This window comes from Podarcis vaucheri (genome assembly GCF_965113315.1).
Source record: "Podarcis vaucheri genome assembly, chromosome: 11".
Taxonomy (NCBI): Eukaryota; Metazoa; Chordata; class Lepidosauria; order Squamata; family Lacertidae; genus Podarcis; species Podarcis vaucheri.
The window spans coordinates 8642630-8663788 of NC_138749.1; the positions used below are offsets into that span (position 1 = coordinate 8642630).

General features: G+C 44.8%; 1 protein-coding gene across 2 annotated transcripts in view; it reads left to right on the forward strand.

Annotated features, from left to right (window-relative positions):
• SETBP1 (SET binding protein 1) overlaps window positions 1-21159 on the forward strand; it is a 268685-nt gene that overhangs the window by 170777 nt on the left and 76749 nt on the right. For both annotated transcript variants that reach the window (XM_082241758.1, XM_082241759.1), the window contains one exon: window positions 15957-19428. In XM_082241758.1, coding sequence (XP_082097884.1) covers window positions 15957-19428 — 3472 coding nt within the window. The remainder of the gene's footprint in view (window positions 1-15956; window positions 19429-21159) is intronic.

Here is a 21159-nt window from a genome sequence, read left to right on the forward strand (position 1 = left end):
TTGGGGTGACCCAATGCAAAAATCCTGAGAATCCCTGTGGATCCATGTTTTGTAACCACGTTTTTGCACCATTGCAGCCCCAGGCAACAGTGGGTGCGTGATTTTTTTTGGGGGGGGCAGGCTGTAGCCATGGACATGCTATGTGCTCTGATGGTGAATTTTGGCTGACCCAATGCAAAGATCCTGAGGATCCATGTGGATCCATGCTTTGTAACCACATTTTAAGTGGGGAGGGAAGGAAAAACACAGAAGGCTAAGAATGCAGGAGAGGGCTATAACGTGAGGAAAGGAAGGCAAAAGTTCCCCCCCACCCACCCACCCACCCACACAAGCCAGCCACTGTTTAAGGATTTCATCCTTTTAAATGGAAGAAAGCATATTTGAATGCTGTGTGTCTCCAAAAACAAAAAGCAGGAAGTCAAATCAGAATTTTAAGCCGAACCTGTAATCTCTCTTCCCTTCACAAACATTGTTCCTCCGGAGCAGGGAGAGGATAGAAGGAAGGATGCTCTGCTTTCCCCTCTTCTTGCCTGGAGGGGAGGGGCTTTCCCTGCTCTTTGTTCCGTTTGAGCAAACACAGTAACGAAACAGAGAGGGCGGGCAGTAAGACCCGGAGGCAGAATGCAGGAAAGCTGCCACTTCCTCTCTTCAGGCTTCCCTTCTCCCTGAAGCGCGGTTTGATTTTTGCCTCATTTTTCGGCTCCAGGGACCACACATTCGCTCCATAACACGCACAGACATTTCCCCTTCCTTTTCAGGAGAAAAAATCTGCGTGTTATAGAGCGAAAAATACGGTAATTCTTCTTGTTTCCATTTTTGTGCCAACAATACTCTTGCTGCTGTTGTTGCATATAAAAACAATTTTTTGTCCTGTCTGTTAATATCATCACTTACAATACCAAGTAAAAATGCTTCTGGGTTGTTGTTTTTTTAAAAAAGTATATTTCAACATTTTTTTTATCTCATTATATATCATTTCCCAGAAGCTTTTTACTTAGAAGTGAGAAGATTTCATCAGGTGCCGAGCCAAAATGAGAAAAAGGGGTAGGGGTGGAATTAATGAAATGTTTGCCCTCAGTGAAGTTTTCACCTTTTGCAAAGAAGTACTAAACCATTTGAAAAGAGATCTTAGAACCAAATAATTGTAGAGTTGGAAGGGATACCAATGATCATCTAGTACAACCCACTGCAATTTGGGAATCTCAACTAAAGTATCCATGACAGATGGCCGTCCAACCTCTGCTTAAAAACCTATAAGGAAAGAGCGTCCAACACCTCCCAAGGGAATCCATTCCACTGTTGAACAGCTCTTACTGTCCAAAAGCTTTTCCCGATGTTTACAGTGGTACCTCGAGTTACAGACGCTTCAGGTTACAAACGCTTCAGGTTACAGACTCTCCTAACCCAGAAATAGTACCTCGGGTTAAGAACTTTGCTTCAGGATGAGAACAGAAATCGCACAGCAGTGGTGCAGCGGCAGCAGGAGGCCCCATTAGCTAAAGTTACCTGAAGGAGCGTCTCCACCTCCATCGTTCTGCCCGGACACCGAGGTCCAGCGCCGAGGGCCTTCTGGCGGTTCCCTCACTGAGAGAAACCAAGTTACAGGGAACCAGGCAGAGGGCCTTCTCGGTAGTGGCACCCGCCCTGTGGAACGCCCTCCCACCAGATGTCAAAGAGAAAAATAACTACCAAACTTTTAGAAGACATCTGAAGGCAGCCCTGTTTAGGGAAGCTTTTAATGTTTAATAAGTTATTGTATTTTAGTGTTTTGTTGGAAGCTGCCCAGAGTGGCTGGGGAAACCCAGCCAGATTTGGGGGGGGGGTACAAATAATAAATTATTATTAAAATTATTAAAGTGGTACCCCAGGTTAAGAACAGTTTCAGGTTAAGAACAGACCTCCAGAACGAATTAAGTTCTTAACCCGAGGTACCACTGTACTTGCAATCTCCTTTCTTGTAACTTATATCCACTGGCTTGGGTCCTACACTCCAGAACATTTTTACATTTTTATTTTTAAAAGGTGGGATGGGGATGCAAAAAATAAAACTGCTAGCACATTTGCAAAGCTAAGCAGGGTCAGGGGTGGTTTCAAATTGGATGGGGCACCACGTGTCGAGGTTCCTGCGTTGCAGAGGGTTCGACTAGATTTTCCTCCAGCTCTACAGTTTTATGATTCTATGAAACACAGTAGCAATGGCTGTGAATAGGTATAAACAAGGTGTAAGGCAGGGATTGTGTTCGTTTTATTTAGGATGGTTTGCATCGAATAAGAAGCCTTTTTGCCTTGAAAATGTTTGGGGTGGGGGAAGTTGGTATAAAGGTTCTCAGATTTGGGGGTCAGTAAACTTTTTCAGCAGGGGGCCGGTCCACTGTCCCTCAGACCTTGTGGGGGGCTGGACTATATTTTGAAGAAAAAAATGGAACGAATTCCTGTACCCCACAAATAACCCAGAGATGCATTTTAAATAAAAGCATACATGGAATGGCTGTACCAGGGGTCAGCAAACTTTTTCAGCAGGGGGCCAGTCCACTGTCCCTCAGGCCTTGTGGGGGGGGGGGCGGACTATATTTTGGAGAGAAAAATGGAACGAATTCCTATGCCCCACAAATAACCCAGAGATACGTTTTAAATAAAAGCACACATTCTACTCATGTCAAAACACCAGGCAGGCCCCACAAATAACCCAGAGGTGCATTTTAAATAAAAGGACACATTCTGCTCATGGTAAAACACACTGATACCCAGACCATCCATGGGCCAGATTTAGAAGGCGATTGGGCTAGATCCAGCCTCCAGGCTTTAGTTTGCCTACCCATGGGCTGTACAGATCTGGTTGCAGACAACAGTAAACCTTCACCTTGGCTTTCTCTAGCTCAGCGGTTCTCAACCTGTGGGTCCCCAGATGTTGTTGGACTACAACTCCCATCATCCCTAGCTAGGAAAGCCAGAGCTCAGGGATGATGGGAGTTGTAGTCCAACAACATCTGGGGACCCACAGGTTGAGAACCGCTGCTCTAGCTGCTTTAAACAAGGGCCCGTGTCACTTGCAGGAAGGCAGGGAGCAGTTTCACACTGAAGGCTCTCTGTAATGTAGGAAAGTACTCAGATCCGCACACCCATTTCTGCATGCTCTGTGTCTGAGTGCCTCCCAGCAAGAGCAGAAGCTTCTTCAATTACAAAGCTCCAGCTCCAATAGCAGGCTTTATTTAGTGCGCTGTAAAAACAGTCATTTCTCAGATCATAAAAGGGCCTCCACGTCATTTTCTCTGCAGCAAGCTTTCCGGCGGAGTGGCTGTATCGCTGGCTTTCATGCCCCACGACGCAACCTAGTTCTGTGTATTTATGTGCCAAAAGTAACATGCAATTTTGCAAGTTTTATTAGGTGTAAATTCACACTGGACGGGGGAAACGGGAGAGGAAATGGTGAGACATAATAGACACCTGCAGATTGAAATTCCTGAGATGAATAATAGAATCGTAGAATTGTAGAGTTGGAAGGGACCCCAGGGTCATCCAATCCAACCCCCTGCAATGCAGAAATCTCAGCTCAAGCATCCATGACAGATGGCCACCCAACCTCTGCTTAAGGACCTCCAAGGAAGGAGAGTCCACAACTTCCCAAGAGAGACTGTTCCACTGTTGAACAGCTCTTACTGTCAGAAAGTTCTTCCTGGTTTTTTGTCGGAATCTCCTTTCTTGTAACTTGAAGTCATTAGTTTGAGTCCTACCTTCCAGAGCAGAGGGGGAAACAAGCTTATTCCCTCTTCCATGGGCCAACCCTTGAGATATTTGAAGATGGCTATCATGTCTCCTCTCAATCTCCTCCTTTCCTGGCTAAACCTACCCAGCTCCTTCAAACGTTCATCATACAGCTTGGTTTCCAGACCTTTGATCATCTTGGTTGTCCTCCTCTGCACACGCCCCAGTTTCTCAACATCCTCCTTAAATTGTGAGAATGAGTCTTTGACAGCATGGATTAATCAATGTCCCAGTTTGGTCAGATTAAGCTAGATGGCTTGCAAGTTGACCCAGAGCACCGAGGGAGGGAGAAAAAACAGGTATCGCAGGTATTAGGTCACCATAAACGACAAGTGAATCCTAGGACGGTAGGAGTGGTGCATCTCTCCCCCCCCCCTTAACAATTTATTACATTTTCCAAAACAACTTCAACAGATTTTTAAACCATAATTTTGGTTGACTTCCCTCCCCTTCCCCCCTTCTTGGTTTCATGGCTTGATATTCGTTCGCACACATCCTTAAAACCTCACACACTTAATATTTCAAGTTTAAATCTACCTCATCTTATTGCAAGTGAGTTTTGAAAGTTATACTAATGTAAAAATCTATATGCAAAAGCTTTAAAGCTATGCATTGAACATTTATCCCTTTTTAAATTTCGAAGTCCTCTTTCTTTCTGGGTTTCAAGTTAACTAATTTGTCCTGCATAATTCAATAGTTTATTTTGCCAATCTTCTTTATCTTCTTTGGCAGTGGCGTCTTCCTTCTGGGCTGGCTGGTCTTGGCCTGGCGTCCACACTTGAGTACAGGAACAAAGTCTTTTGTTCAGTAAGTCGAACAAAACCTGAATATCTCAATATCATGACTTCAATATTTTTTAACAACAGTCATTTTCCCAAACCCTTTCCAGTCTTTGTATGTCTTCTCCCAGGCCTTTTTAATGATTTTACATTGCCACCACATACAATAACCTTTTATGGCCCTCTCTTCCTGTTTCTTCTCTATCACAATCAAGGCCTCCCAAATCCATTCCTCGCAGGTGTCATGTTTATCTGTCAAAGGCTCCCAAGTCACTTCACATGGGATACCATTTTTATTCTTAACCACTCTTACTTTCCCATGTAGAAGTGGTGCATCTCTCAACCAGTGTGGTGTAGTGGTTAGGAGCAGTGGACTCGTAATCTGGTGAACTGGGTTCGATTCCCCGCTCCTCCACATGCAACTGCTGGGTGACCTTGGGCCAGTCACACTTCTTTGAAGTCTCTCAGCCCCACTCACCTCACAGAGTGTTTGTTGTGGGGGAGGAAGGGAAAGGAGATTGTTAGCCACTTTGAGACTCCTTAGGGTAGTGATAAAGTGGGATATCAAATCCAAACTCTTCTCTTCTTCTTCTTCTTCTCCATCTTGAGACTTTGCATGCTTCAAGTCCATGGAACAAAGATGAACCTTTGGCAGTGTTTGGTAAGCTAAAGTAGATTCCAGCCCCCAAAACGCTGAATAGCTTCCAAGAGGATATCTGCTTCAACAGCCATCAGAGCCATTTAGACTGGTACCACATTAGTTTTGGCTTACATTTTGATAAGAGTTTCCCCATTATCTGTAAAGTCTTGTTTTACTAGCAGACCAAAGCATCACAACAGCTTTGTTCTTCCTTTCTTCGGGCATTGTTGGCCTGGTCTGAACTGAATGTGGAAATCCAAGCCAAGGTTCTCTGGGCCCAACAACCCAAAACTTACTCCCACCTTTGGCACTGGGAATGTCTCAGGAATGGCCATGCAACTGCCCGGATTATCTCTGCCTACCTGTAGCTTCAGAGCTGGCAGTAAGGCTGGCTGCTCGCCATGCCAACCAGAGGGCATCCCCTCGTTTGCTAAGGCTAGCAGAACCGCCGAAGCCTGAGCCTTTGGCATTGCCTTAGTCAAAGGCAGGCTCCTCTGTTCATCAAGCACCAGGAAATACTGGCGATCTAAAGCCGCACTTTAGCACAGTTGTCAGTCTGCTTTCCCTTAATCAGAACTCTTGGCTGAGAAATAGATGCTTGGTGAAGAAGCAACTCAAGGTTTGGTTTATGAAAGATTAACGCAGATCCTCCCACTCTTGCTTTTGCACAAGGTTCCTTTCCAGAGCTTCTGTTTTATACGCCTGTTGTTTAAATATTTACTCGGGCTGAGACATGTTCTCTGTGTTTGCAACATTTGCTGCAGCTCTCCCCTTACCTTTCACACCAGCAAAATCAGGTTTTGCTGTGCACAGAAGTACCTGGAAAGATCCCCCCCCCGAGAACTTTATTTCACTGAGCACAGCAGGTTTATGATACATGCGAGTTTCTTCTGTTTGTTTTAGCAAGGAAGTTGCAGAGCAGAAAGAGGTGGAAGATACAGGAGGTACTGTGGCCTAGTGAGTAAAACTCTAGATCGATAATCTATTACTGCTGCTGCTGCTGCTGTTATATTTCTTTCTGACCTTCTTCCAAGGAGCTCAAGACAATAATAATGATAATAATAATAATGATAATAATAATAATAATAATAATAATAATAATAATAATAATAATAATAATTTATTATTTGTACCCCGCCCATCTGGCTGGGTTTCCCCAGCCACTCTGGGTGGCTTCCAACAAAGATTAAAAATACATTAAAATGTCACACATTAAAATCTCCCCTAAACAGGGCTGCCTTCAGATGTCTTCTAAATGTCAGGTAGTTGTTTATCTCTTTGACATCTGATGGGAGGGCGTTCCACAGGGCGGGGGCCACTACCGAGAAGGCCCTCTGCCTGGTTCCCTGTAGCTTTGCTTCTCTCAATGAGGGAACCACCAGAAGGCCCTCAGCACTGGACCTCAGCATCTGGGCAGAACGATGGGGGTGGAGACGCTCCTTTAGGTATACTGGGCTGAGGCCATTTAGATGGCATACATGGTTCCCTTTGCTCTCTACTTTAATCTCATAACAACGCTGTGATGTAGGTTAGGCTGAGAGCTGATGACTGGTCCTAGCTCACTTTTGTTGTGGTTGTTGTTCAGAGAGGTGCACAAGAGATATGGGAGGAGTCCAAGGCTTAGCTACAGCAAAGGTCTAATATGGTCCTCCTTACAGCTTAACGTAAGATTTTTATTTGAAATGAGCATAGCCATGATTGCATGACCCAAACGTCTGGTCTTCCACACAAAGGAGCCTCAGCAGAAGTTCTTGCAGCAGTTCATATTGCAGTGTTGCAGGACAGCAGACAGGTGTTGTTGCCCAGGTGGTAGCAGCAGAGAAATGAGCAGTGGCCCTGACATTGTTCTATCATCAATTAGAATTTTGCTGTTACCTACGAATCAACTTTAGCTCCCTTAGTTGGTTTGCTTTGTACCTGGGATCGCCGTTGAGGGCTGTTTGGAAACTACAGCAAATCCAAAACACGGACTTGCTAGACTTTTGGCAGGGATCTGTTGTTGGAGACATATCTCACCAGTACTTACGAAGTGACACTGGTTGCTGCCTTGCATCAGAGCACAATTCAAATTGCTCCCTCTTGGATGTGGCCCTCTAGTGACTGTTGAACTTAAACTCCCATCATGCCTGACCATTGGCAATGCAGGTTGCAACTGATGGGAACTGGGCATCCAGTAATATCTGATGCCGCGAGTTCCCCATCCCTCCCAGACATGGGGCTGGGATACCCAATAGAATATCTGCCTCTGCATCTACCTGCCTGTCCATTACAGGCCTTGCTCCAGGTGTTTCCTGCCTTCAAAGCTAAGGTAGCTAACAACCAGAGAGAGGGCCTTTTTGGTTATGGAATCCTTTCCCCAAAAAGTCCACCTTGTTGCCTTCAGTTTTTAGCTTCTGAAAGATTTTCAGTACTTCCCTATTTCATATTGAAAGATGGCATATAAATTCATCAGATGAATTTATGGCTCAATTGCCTGATTGTCATTCATTTGTCAAATCTGGGCAATGTTGCTGGGAGCCACCAGGTCTAAAATGTGGAACTTTGGAGATCTGTGACCTGCTGCCTTTTGTGGTAAGCAATTCAAGGTTTACCGATCAAAGAACCAGAGGTCCATAGGGTTGTTCCTGGTTGACTCAACCATCACAGAAAACCTATCGGTCCCCCATGACTTGATAGCACTATCTAAAGCAGTGTTTCCCCAACTTGGGTCTCCAGCTGTTTTTGAACTACAATTCCCATCACCCCTGACCACTGGTCCTGCTAGCTAGGGATGATGGGAGTTGTAGTACAAAAACAGCCGGGAACCCAAGTTGGGGAAACAGACTTGGGTTTTCCTTGGGCAACATTCAGCATAGCCTTCTATGCCTGCTTTCCTGACTCTGGATTCTCCAGCCTCCAGGATTCTGCTTAGGCCTTGGTCCTGAAGATGGGCTGCTCCTACATCCCTCTCCTGCCACCCAGCACCACGAAAGCCGGCTGCTTGTTGCGGCAACCTGTTGGGTGCCTTTGACAAGTAAGCTGCTGCCTTCAACATCCTGTAAATCTGTCCTCCTAAATTCCAGAGCCGAACAAAATGCAAATCAACAAATGCAAACAAACGACTTGAATGTAGGTGAACGCCACGGAGTACCGCGAGTGATCAAAGGCTCCCGCGCACTTCTTCAAACGCAAACAAACATTGCTGTGCTTCTTGGAAGGGTACAAATGCGCAGTTCAAAACTTGTTAATATTAATGAACCTCCAAAATGTGTCTTCTGAACTTTTCAAGGGTAGATTTGTTTGCCTTCATATTTACATTGGCTTTTTCAGATCCAAATCTGTGCTCCCTCCCTTCAGAAGGTAAAACAAAATCAACGCAAGGTAGTAGAATAAATAGAGATGTTTTCCTTTACAGCGAGGATTTGGCTACAGATTTAATTTTACCCAGTATAATTAGACTTGCCACCCTGGCCAGGAAAAATATATATATAAAGCTAGTCTGGTCTGCTCCTGAGCCAATAATAATAATAATAATAATAATAATAATAATAATAATAATAATAATTTATTATTACAGTGGTGCCTTGGGTTACAGATGCTTCAGGTTATATACGCTTCAGGTTACAGACTCCAATAACCCAGAAATAGTACCTCGGGTTAAGAACTTTGCTTCAGCATGAGAACAGAAATTGTGCGGTTCATGCCTGGGATTCCTTGGATTTTGCCTGCTTTTACATACTAACAACACACCTTATAGAATTCTGTCTGTGATATTTTGTCTGCACAATCAGAATGAATAGCAGGTACAAAAAAAGAATAATATGACTTTCGAACCATCTGCTCCCCCAAATGGCAACTACAAGGTGGGGACGGTTCGCCCCGGGTGTTACCTCTGAGGGGGGTAACAAAATAGACTCTGCGGCGATCTCAGCAAAAAAATCTCAACAACATTGGTCAATTAATGGTGGGAGTAGATCGCAGTCTCTTGGGACATGCCTGTTATAAATAAAATAACACAAGCCATAACACAATCCATCCTGTAGATTTAAGTCCACAGTCACCTGCTTGTTATCAGAGGCCCAGAATCCACATTCCTTTGTAAGAAAATATGAAATAAAGTCAAACCATTTTTGCAGGCAAAAACAAAACAAAAATTCAATGGGAGGGGGAGACAAGAAATTTTCCGGGTACCACCTGGCCTTGCTATGCCACTGACTACATATTCCATTTTGGCGACGATAACCCTGGTTTAAGGGGCCATTTGGTGCCTAGCTTGTATGTCTGAGTTTCTAACACTGGTTTGGACATCTGCAAAGGTCACTTGATCAGTAGAGGCAGATCTCATGGGATTCCTCTAGTGTTCCTGCATCCTGGGATGTGTTGATGCTTAAAGCCCTTGAAAGTTAGATGGCATCCCCTTTCTGGAAAGGGCAGCCTTCCCAGCCACACTGTGTTAATAATACCCGTTCTTTGTCAGGGAATGGGGACGTTTTCAAAGGTGGAGTTGCTTTGCATGAAATAGTAGATGCACAGAAGCAATCCCTCTGAAAGTCGTCGCAACCTCTTTGCCTACAGTGGCAAAACCTTGGCATTTCTAAGCAGTACTTGAAGCCCATTTAAAGCGGCTTGACACTGCCGCATTGTTCAAAGAAGGGTTATCCGCTTGGTGTGGGAGGGGTCAAGTTTTTGTAAGTAGGGCTGTTGTACTGTACTTAAGGTCTGATTGTTCTCACACAGCTGCCTAAAAACCGAACCGCCAAACTGTGTTGCGCTCAGGCACAATATTTAAATGGATTTGTTATGTCAGCAGTGACGGCCCCTTTGTTCAAGTTGACAGAAGAATTCTATTGTTCCGGATTTTCCCAGAGTCTGTTCCTCCTAATACTGCCCTCTGAAGATAGCTAGGCTGTTGTTGAAAAAAACATCCCTAGAGATGGACAAAGTTGGGGGTGGAGGGAGGGAGGACCCACCAACTTTACAGCAATATTTCATTAGTATTTGGCTAAAAAGCGAACCAAGCAGTTCAGGACTAAATATAGAACGAAACTTGAAGCTATAGCTCTTCCCAGCTCCCCAAAATCAACACAAATAGGAAGTTCTTTTAACTAAAGATGTGTGTGCAACTTGCCCTAAGGACGTGTAGCTTATTTAAAGCTCATAGTCTACATGTAGGGACCCAGAATTAACAACAACAACAATTACAACAATTTTATGATTTGTATCCCACCCATCTGATTGGGTTTCCCCAACATAGATAAAAGCATAATGAAACATTATACATTAAAAGGCTTCTCTATACAGGGTTGCCTTCAGAGGTCTTCTAAAGGTTACATAGTTACTCATCTCCTTGACATCTGATGGGAGGGCGTTCCACAGGGCAGGTGCCACTACCGAGAGGGACCTCTGCCTGGTTCCCTGTAGCTTCATTTCTTGCAGTGAGGGAATTGCCAGAAAGCCCTCAGTGCTGGACTTCAGTGTCTGAGCTGAACAATGGAGGTGGAGAGATTCCTTCAGGTCTAAAGGTCGAGTCTGTTTAGGGCTTTAAAGGTCAGGACCAACACTTTGAATTGTGCTCGGAAACGTACTGGGAACCAATGTAGGTCTTTCAGGACCAGTGTAATTCCCCAACTTCTCCAGTAAAAGGGTCTGAGGTTTTGGAGCCAAGAAACCATCTTGTAGAGTTAGAGATGGTCTAAGAGGTATACTTCAGCTTCACACGAGGCATTTGTGTAATCTTACTGAAATTCCCTTTTTTTAAAAAAACAGATATTTTCCCTAATCACCATCCCATATCCACTTCAGTTTTCATTCTAGGTAGAAATTTGGTGCCAACTCCATTTGCCAACACTTCTTAAACAGTCTTGGGTACTGGCATTTTCCAAAAGAGGTTGTCTCTCAAATATTTAGGGCTTTAAATACTAACGTTAACACCTTGAATTTGGCCCAGAAATGAACTGGCAGCCAATCAACGCTCGGTTTGCCCTTTAATGCTTTCTGCGAGGAGGCTGTGTACTAATGAACCCAGGGAAACAATCAGTGATATGTCTTTTTATTTTATTTTATTTTCCCCGCTCCTCACAAGATTCAGAGTGATTAGAATATGAAAATGATGAGCACAATGGTGCAGATGTTTTAAAATCACAGCAGACAGCAATTAGTGACATGGGAACCAGCTGCTTATCTATCCAGATAAAGCTTCTTAATAGAGAATTACATTTGAGGTACTGTGGTGTGTGTGTGTGTGTGTTTTTTGCAGATGGATCTCCCAATGCTTTAAATGAGAGGGCATCAAGGTACAGTGGTACCTCGGGTTACAGACACTTCAGGTTAAGAACAGACCTCCAGAACGAATTAAGTTCTTAACCTGAGGTAAAGGTAAAGGTAAAGGGACCCCTGACCATTAGGTGCAGTCATGACTGACTCTGGGGTTGCGGCGCTCATCTTGCTTTATTGGCCGAGGGAGCCGGCGTACAGCTTCTGGGTCATGTGGCCAGCATGACCAAGCCACTTCTGGCGAACCAGAGCAGCTCACGAAAACGCCGTTTACCTTCCCGCTGAACCGGTACCTATTTATCTACTTGCACTTTGATGTGCTTTCGAACTGCTAGGTTGGCAGGAGCAGGGACCGAGCAACGGGAGCTCACCCCGTTGTGGGGATTCGAACTGCCGACCTTCTGATTCGCAAGTCCTAGGCTCTGTGGTTTAACTCACAGCGCCACCCGTGTCCCTCCTGCACTGTATTAACTTTGATTTGTGAGCCAGCTTCCTGTCAAACAATCTAACTGATGCCTCTCTGAGAAGGTGGATCTTAGGCATTAGGGAGAGGGGTTACGTGCAGGTTAGGAGCTGATCTTCCTTCTCCCTCGAAAAACAACATGAAGAACTTGTTTTATGATCTCTTCCCTGCGTGCTTGATCTCTAGATTACAGAGTAACCTCGCTTTGGCTGTTATACCACCTCCGTGTCACAGCTGTCGGTGTACTTGAATATTAGAGAAGGGTTTGAATAGAGGGTGATTAGACTGTCTGCATAAAGTTTGAGGCGTGTCGCCGATAAATAGAGAAGATAATTTCTTAGGCAGGGAGGCGTCAGCCAAGGCTAAGAACTTATTCATTCATTCATCCCAATCAAACATTCTAGAAGCTGCATTTTCTCAGACCCTTGGCCCACAAAAATGGTGACCAAATGCGTATCTCACTCAATTTATCTCATTCATCCTTGAATATAAGTGATATGTTGATAGTATAGTCCATCTTGCCCTGCCATTGGTGGCAATGTTGGGTTTTGCCTAAAGAGTCGCTTTTGGAGATTCTGCTTGGAAAGGACATTGAGGATTTTAGAATGTTAAGAGTGAGAGCATTTGTCACGGTAGGTTGTTTCTTGATATTACTAGAGCTGTCCTCTAAAGTGAAATTTTGAGACAATTTGAAGGATTTGGTGTAGCCAATACATACAAGAAACTCTGAGGAAAGCACTAGTTGATAATACCTGAATTCAGATGACTCTCCAACTCATGGACTGGGGAATGAGCCCGTGGGCACAACATGTCTTCCTTTTCTTTCGTGCACAGCAATTAATAGGTTACTTCCTGGTTTCATCAAACCATTGTTTGCTATTACGTTTGGAGTGGGAAACTGTGGATTGAGCAAGCCCTCCATGCCAGGCCTCCAAACTATCAGCAGATCTAGTTTGGGCAGATTCCCACCCCCCACTCCAATACATACTGGGACACCCAAAAACTGATCCTTTTGCTACAAGTGACAGAATTATAACAGCAGCCATTGATCCAGTCACTTAAACACTGCCCTCAGTGTAAAATTCAGGTCAACATGTTGGACCAATATGCAGCGGTCGTGGCAGTTGTTTTAACAGGAATACCTTATTGCTGATCCATTCACCTCACAAGTGATTTACTGCACCTTAGTCAGGACAAGCTTCTTGCCGCTATTATTAGTATTATTATTAGTAGTAGTAGTATTTAAAAGTGTTTTTTTCAAAATAAAGTGAAAAGGGGAAGACGAAGAAAAATGTGAGATTGATTGATTGATTAAATTTATATACTGCCCTGTACCCAGGGGGGCTCAGGGCAGTTCCCAGAATAAAATCAAGATACAAAACCACAAAATACATAACAACAACAGCAGCAGCAGCAGTAGCAACCCAATAGTCCCCCCCCCCCAAAAAAAAATAATTTAAGGGCATAGGATGTAAATCAGATCAACCAAAGGCCTGGCTAAAAAGGAACGTTTTTGCCTGGCCTCCAAAGGTGTATAATGAAGGTGCCAGGCGAACTTCCCTGGAGAGAGCATTCCACAGAGGGGGAGCCACTGCAGAGAAGGCCCTGTTCTCGTGTAGGAGGCACATGAAGGAGGGCCTCAGAATATATATAGCGATAGATAGATGATAGATAGATAGATGATAGATAGATAGATAGATAGATAGATAGATAGATAGATAGATAGCTGATAGATGATAGATAGATAGATAGATAGATAGATAGATAGATGATAGATAGATAGATAGATAGATAGATAGATGATAGATAGATAATAGATAGATAGATAGATGATATAGATGATAGATGACAGATAGATAGATAGATAGATGATAGATAGATAGATAGATAGATGATAGATAGACAGACAGATAGATAGATAGATAGATGATAGATGATAGATAGATAGATAGATAGATAGATGATTGATAGATGATAGATAGATAGATAGATGATAGATAGATAGATAGATGATAGATAGATAGATAGATGATAGATAGATAGACAGAGAGAGAGAGAGAGAGACGATAGATAGATAGATAGATAGATGATAGATAGATAGATGATAGATAGATAGATGATAGATAGATAGATAGATGATAGATAGATAGATAGATGATAGATAGATAGATAGATAGATAGATGATAGATAGGTGATAGATGATAGATATAGATATGAGATTTGCAGCAGACACTTCCTGATTCAAAGCTCAGGCTCTTAGCCACTGGGCGCTATACTGCAAACCACTGACTGCCATCTAGCCTGTCTTACCCAGTCTGCTGCTGGTGGTTATTTTAAAGTCTCTCTCTCTTTCTCTCTCTCTCATTACTTTGGCATGTCGGCTGTTGCTTTTGTGTTTGTTCTCCTCCCTGCCTTTTGACAGTGCAGTTCACCCAGCGGGGCAAAGAGAAGCCAAAACATTAGGAGCAACAGGATCAGGCGGAGAGCCAGATGGAGACACTGGGAGCAAAATGCGCTCTGAGTGCATTAATTTCAGCTGGCTGTGCCAGTTATTCTGAGTAAACAGTCTGCACGTATCAGTTGCAGCTAATGAAACTCAACCTGCTCTGAGCCACAGGATCTGTGGTTACTATGCAGCAGTCAAGCACGTGGAAAGATCCCTGTCCTCCTGCACATGCGCTCGCCCCCAAATGATCAGCCTTGACAAGTAGGAGGAAACTAAGAGAATCTTACGGTATTGGGGTAGAAAGCAGGAACCTGGATTCTGTAGGCAGAACCTGAAATTCAGGGCTGTGAATTGGGTCAGATTTGGTCCAATCCAAAAGAGAGCAACTTGACCAGAATGGTGGTAATTCGAAATCTAACCTCCAATCTGGTTGACAGGAGCAGTAGACCAACACATCTGAATGGACTGGGAGAGCTTGCTCTAACCACTGTGCCCTGCTGTCATTTTATTTCTTTGTAGCTGGGGTGGTGGACACATGTCAGGCTTGCAGGATACACCTTTGCTTGTTCCTTTTTACTAGAATACTGAAATCTGCTGGTTGGTGCCAGGTGTAAAGTGACTAACATGAGCATTTCTGAGCCCGTAAATTTGTTTTTGAGCACCAGGATTAAACTCAATCCTTTCACTCCTGCTGTCCTTCCTGAAAGCTTTCTTAATTTCAAGAATACAATTTCAGGGTGTTGGGGTTGGTCATTTTGTTGTGTTTATTGTTAAGCAACTGGGAATCGGAAATCCTTGCCAACCGAGACCAGATTCCAGTCTACCTCCTGCCCATTCCTGGTCTATAGCATCTCTTTTTTCTAAAATGTTACTTTTGTTTTTTAATGGATCTGCTGTGTCAAGAGAATGTGACAGCAAGCTTTGGATTTATGCCAAACTCTTTTTTTTCCAATTTGGAGCATGAATTCTTGTGACACTCAGTATAAAGGTCCTTCCATTTCTTTCACCGTAGAAAGTATAGTCATAGATCTCTCACCACGGAAAGGTGTTCTTCCAGTGCATAGACAGGGGCGTAAAGAATAGAAGGGTGCTGTTTTAAGTTCACTGGTCCCAGGTTGTTCTATTCTGTACATAGCCCCTTTTTACAAACAGAACAAACAATTACAGTTGCACCTTGGTTTTCAAACACCTTGGGAGTTGAACCTTTTGGCTCCCAAATGATTGAAAACCAGAAGTATTTGTTGTGGTTTTCGAACGCTCTTTGGAACCCGAACGTCCAACGTGACTTCCACAGCTTCCGATTGGCTGCAAGAGTTTGCTGCAGCCAATCGGAAGCTGCACCTTGGTTCCCAAATGTTTTGGAAGTCAAACAGACTTCTGGAGCAGATTCCGTTCGACTTCCAAAGTACCACTGTATTTATTGCAGTCCAAAGACCCACAAGTTGCTTATTTCCTAAAATACATATATTTAGTATAAGAATATTTATTATATTGTGGGTTTGTTTGCTTTGTTTTCATCTTGCAAGAAAACAAAAACCCATTCTGGCAAATTATTTTCAGGGATCAGAAGCCCTAACTTTTTTTCTCTTCTTTTCTCTTTTTCTCATTCCCAGGTTTATGACAGACTGCCAAAGCATTCTGCTGTGCACTATGATCCCGTTCTCCAGCAAGACTTCACCAGTGACACCTTAAAATCGCGGCACCAGCAAAAAAGCAACAACCAGCATCATCTCGACTGGTCGGTGAGCTCTGAATCTGGGCCAGCTCCTCAAGCCTGCTTCATTGCCCCAGAGCCACACCGAGAAGCCACCAAGATCCCTGGTTCGGAGCCCACTGTATCTTTCAGCAAGTCCCAAGTGAAGAAATCTAACGCCAGCAGCACCTGGGCTCAGTTGTCAAACGGTAATAATAAAGACCTTGCAGCAATCAGTGCAGTCCCAGGGTCTAATAGTCTCAGTGCAACTTCCCAGCCAAACAAACTGTCTGATTGCAATGGTTTTTCACCCCTAGTGAGTCAAGAGGGAGAGGGACAGGTAGAAGCCCTCAACCAGCCCACTGGCAGCACAAAGAAGAAATCCAGTAAGAAAGACTTGATCAACCAAACCATCCAAAATGCAGACATAGAATGGGTGAAAAATCCTCAGAAGTCATTTGAAGCCAAAACCCACGACAACATGGAAGGGAAGAAGGAATCCAGCTCAACTAAGCCATCACCCCCAAGGCAAAGCCCACATTCTGCCAACACTTCTGAAAACGATTCGAGTCACGTACGGATTACTATTCCAATCAAGACTCCAGTAGTGGAGACACCTGGTCACAAAAGGAAGAAACGGCAGTCTGCAAAAGCCATTGCCGACAAGAGTGTCCCAGAGAAAAGCTCTCCTCCCAGGCATCCTGTGGGCAGCGATGTAGCCAGCATGACTAACGCACAGGCAGAGGTGTGCAAGAAAGACCTGCGAGTTACAAAGCAAGGGAAAGCGATGGAAAGCGAGCCTCCGTTGGTACCAGTGGAAAGCAATGAGATAGTCAGCAAATCTCCCGCGACCAATGCCACCAGGCTCAGAAAGTCCGCAGTTGTGACGCCTGCTTCAGTTACACACGTGACATCTGCTTCCGTTACACATGATGCCCCGACACCTTGCAAGCAGCCAGAGGTTCAGCACCCGAAGTTTGCAGCAAAGCGAAGGTGGACGTGTAGCAAACCTAAAAATGTGCTCCGGGAACCTTCTCTAGGCCTCCCTGAGAAACTGATGGTAGAACCTCCTTCAGCTTATCCCATAACACCATCCAGTCCTCTGTATACCAATACAGACAGTCTTACTGTGATTACTCCCATCAAGAAGAAGAGGGGGCGACCAAAAAAACAGCCTTTGCTCACTGTTGAAACCATCCATGAAGGAACGTCCACCAGCCCAGTCAGCCCCATCAGTCGGGAATTTCCTGGCACGAAGAAGAGGAAGAGGAGGAGGAACTTGGTGAAGTTAGCTCAGATGGCTCCTGGGGAAGATACGAACACCATCAGCGAGCTGAAGTTTCACAAGAAAGTTGGCAAGCTTGGTGTTCTCGATAAGAAGACCATCAAGACCATTAACAAAATGAAGAGTCTCAAGAGGAAAAACCTTTTGAGCCAGATCTTGTCTTGCTCGAGTAGCATGGCTCTGAAGATGAAAACGCAGCCGCCAGCCAACACAGGGGCTCCCACCATCGATGCGAGACTAGGGAAGCAAATAAACGTGAGCAAGAAGGGGACTATCTACATTGGTAAGAAAAGGGGAAGAAAGCCGAGATCCGAGCTGCAGCCCCCACTGGAAGACCCGAAGACAGCCATGAAACATTTGAGGCCCGTATCCAGCCAGCCAGAAAACCCAGCAGTGCCTTCTACCTTGCAGTCACTTGTGGCATCATCATCACCAGCAGCCGTCCATCCGCTCTCGACGCAGCTAATGGGCTCTAACGGCAGCCTTAGCCCTGCCAGCACTGAAATGAATTTTTCAGAGTTAAAGACTATGCCAAATCTACAGCCCATCAGCGCTCTTCCCACAAAAACTCAGAAAGGAATACACAGCGGGACTTGGAAGCTGTCCCCACCCAGGCTCATGGCGAATTCTCCTTCCCACCTTTGCGATATAGGTTCCCTGAAGGAGGTCACGCTGTCTCCGGTGAGCGAATCCCACAGCGAGGAAACCATACCGAGTGACAGTGGGATCGGTACCGACAACAACAGTACGTCCGACCAAGCGGAGAAGACTTCGGAATCTCGCAGAAGATACTCATTTGACTTCTGCAGCCTGGACAATCCAGAGGTCATTCAGTCTGACACCAGCACTAAGAACAGGCACAGTCACCGGCAGAAGCATCTCATCGTTGATAACTTTCTCGCTCATGAGACTATGAAGAAGCCAAAGCACAAGAGGAAGAGGAAGAACCTGCAGAACAGAGATGACCTCCAGTTCCTTGCAGACCTGGAAGAGCTCATCAGCAAGTTCCAAGTGTTCAGGATTTCTCACCGTAGCTACACATTTTACCACGAGAATCCATATCCCAGCATTTTCAGGATTAACTTTGATCACTATTACCCTATGCCATATATCCAGTATGACCCTTTGCTGTATCTTCGCAGGACGTCCGACATGAAGTCTAAGAAGAAGCGTGGTAGACCTGCCAAAACCAATGACACCATGACGAAGGTGCCTTTCTTACAAGGGTTTGGTTACCCTATTCCCAGTGGGAGTTACTATGCACCCTATGGAATGCCTTACACATCAATGCCTATGATGAACCTTGGCTACTACAGTCAGTATCCTGCTCCTTTGTACTTGTCTCACACACTCGGAGCAGCTTCTCCGTTCATGAGGCCCACCGTGCCTCCTCCCCAGTTCCACGCAAGCTCTCACATGAAGATGCCCAATACTGGCAAGCATAAAGTGAAGCATGGGGTCCATCTGCAGACACCAGTAGGGATTGGCCTTGGGGATGTGCATTCTTCACTGACCTCTCCAAAGGCCACAGGGACAAGCATACCTAGTGGCCGACTTCACAAAAGGAAACACAAACATAAGCACAAACACAAGGACGAGCGGATATTGGGGGCTCACGACGACCTGAGCAGTCTCTTCGCAAGCAAGTCCACTGGCTTCACCAGCCATTCGGTCAGTGACAGATTAAACGTCTCGGACAAAGAGCTCTCCTTGCTGACGGAGAAGAGCAAGCATAAAGAGAAACAGAAGCACCAGCATTGTGAAACCAGTGGGCACAAGGTTTCCAAAAGCAACTTCGAAGTGGATACCTTGTCTACGTTGTCTCTCTCCGACACCCAACAGTGGGTGCAGAGCAAGGATAAAAGTAACTCAAGCAATGATCCCATGGACTCTTGCATGAAGAGGTATTCTGGGAACACTGACAGCAGCGCACGGTCCGAGTCCCTGGACGTCTTTGGCGAGATGAATTCCTTGAGCGAAAAGCGGGACAATGATGGGAGCAAAAGGAGGAGTTTTGAAGGGTTCGAAACATACAGGGAGAAGGACCTTCAGACCTTCAGAACAAGCAGGAAGGACAGGAGCTGCTATGACTCATTGACAGCTTCAGGTAGGAATCTGAAAACACATATTTCTCTCAGTGCCGTTTTTTATGTGTTTGTTTTCCTTGCAGCTGGGTGTTTTGATGCCCGTTATTTGATGTTTATTTATGGCGTTTGTATACTGCTGTTCTGTCAATGCACTCAAGGTGGTTGATTATTTAAAATAATGGTTTAGAGCCATCTAGACACTTCACAGAAGGGGCGAAGGGAAGAAGATTATAAGCTGGTACCTACTCTCTTCGGATGGTGTTATTGCTGTTGCTATAAAATGAAGCAAAATGATGCCCATGTGAAACAGTAACTGCAGGAGACAGTTTTGGGAGCGGAGGAACCAATTGGCATTTGGTGTTGGCCATCTGATGGAGAATCCAGGTTGAAGGCTTGAACATGACGATTCTCCAGTGGGCAGGGTACTCTTAAATAGCATAGTGAGCTCACTCTAAGAGACTGTTTTAGTGCAGAAGTCCATGTACAGCTAAACAAGAAAGATATTTTGGCATTGCTTGGTAGTAGAACACATGATCTGCATGCAGAAATCCCTGGGTTCAATACCTGGCATTTCCAGGTGACAGGTGCAGGGAAAGGCCCTCTACCTGAAACCTCGGAGAACTGGCAGTCAAGAGTAGGCAGTCAAGAGCTAGATGACTCAGTTTAAGACAGCTTCATCTGCAGCTTCATAAATCAATCTGTGATTCTGGAGGCAGGTCCAGGCAAGTCAGGATAGTTCCCTATGTGTCTTCTTCAGTCCCCCTGTTGGTTGTTCTGTTTGCATGTAAAACACTCAAGCAGTTAGAAAGGGGATGAGCATATTAAGCGCTTTCACCCTCCAGTTTGAGGAGGACCAAGATCTGAAAAGAGGCGCCTCCTCTACGCGTGGGCTTGAAGCTCTGTGCAGTTTAGAACTTGGATTACACAGCTGTCGCACCCGCCATCTTCCTTTCCCCAGAATGCAGCAATGACTCCAGGGGTACTCTGGGGAAAGGACAATGTTGTGTAGTGCACACACCCAACAAAATGCAAAAAGAAAAAATAGAACATGTTGAAGACCAATAGCAGCCCGTGTCAGGGGCTGATGCCATCTTTGTTTCAGACCACCACTCTGTCCCAACTCTGTTTTCTGGTAGTCACTGGCTCCCCAAGCTTTCTGGCCCCGCGCTTGGTCCCCGAAGCCCAGCCCTGACAGAGCCACTGCTCTCACGTAAAAAGGTTTGTGGGTAAAGAGATAACAGATGCCACCATTTATTTATCACTATTTATTCATAAAAATGTTTATTCATTGCTGTCTCATAACAAAGCAGTTTCCAACAATATGTATATATAATTAAAAACATGTAAATGTTTTAAATCAGAGAGCACCATGTAATGATTATGGAAAGATGTTTTCTTAATTCCCTGCATAACCCTAGCAGTCAAGAAAACACAAAAAGTTGGTCAGTATATGCTTACAAGTTCCCCATCCCTGGTCTAAGGCTTGGGATGCCTGGATTCGTGTGTTTTGTCAGGCAAATTACCTTAAAAGTGAAGGTTTAAGGAGCCAGTTCATGTAATTGAGGTAGGCTGGGCTAAGCGTTTGGGAGTAGTTGTGTGGTGGTTTCTCTACTTGCTGCCCAAATTGTTCAACTTGGGGAGACATTTTTATCGGCCACCTCCAAGAAGCCTTGTGGCAGCTAAGCGAAACTCCAGACCTCTTTGAAGTGCCGTGACTCATGCTGTGACCCTAAGATCACTTAAGTTGCAAG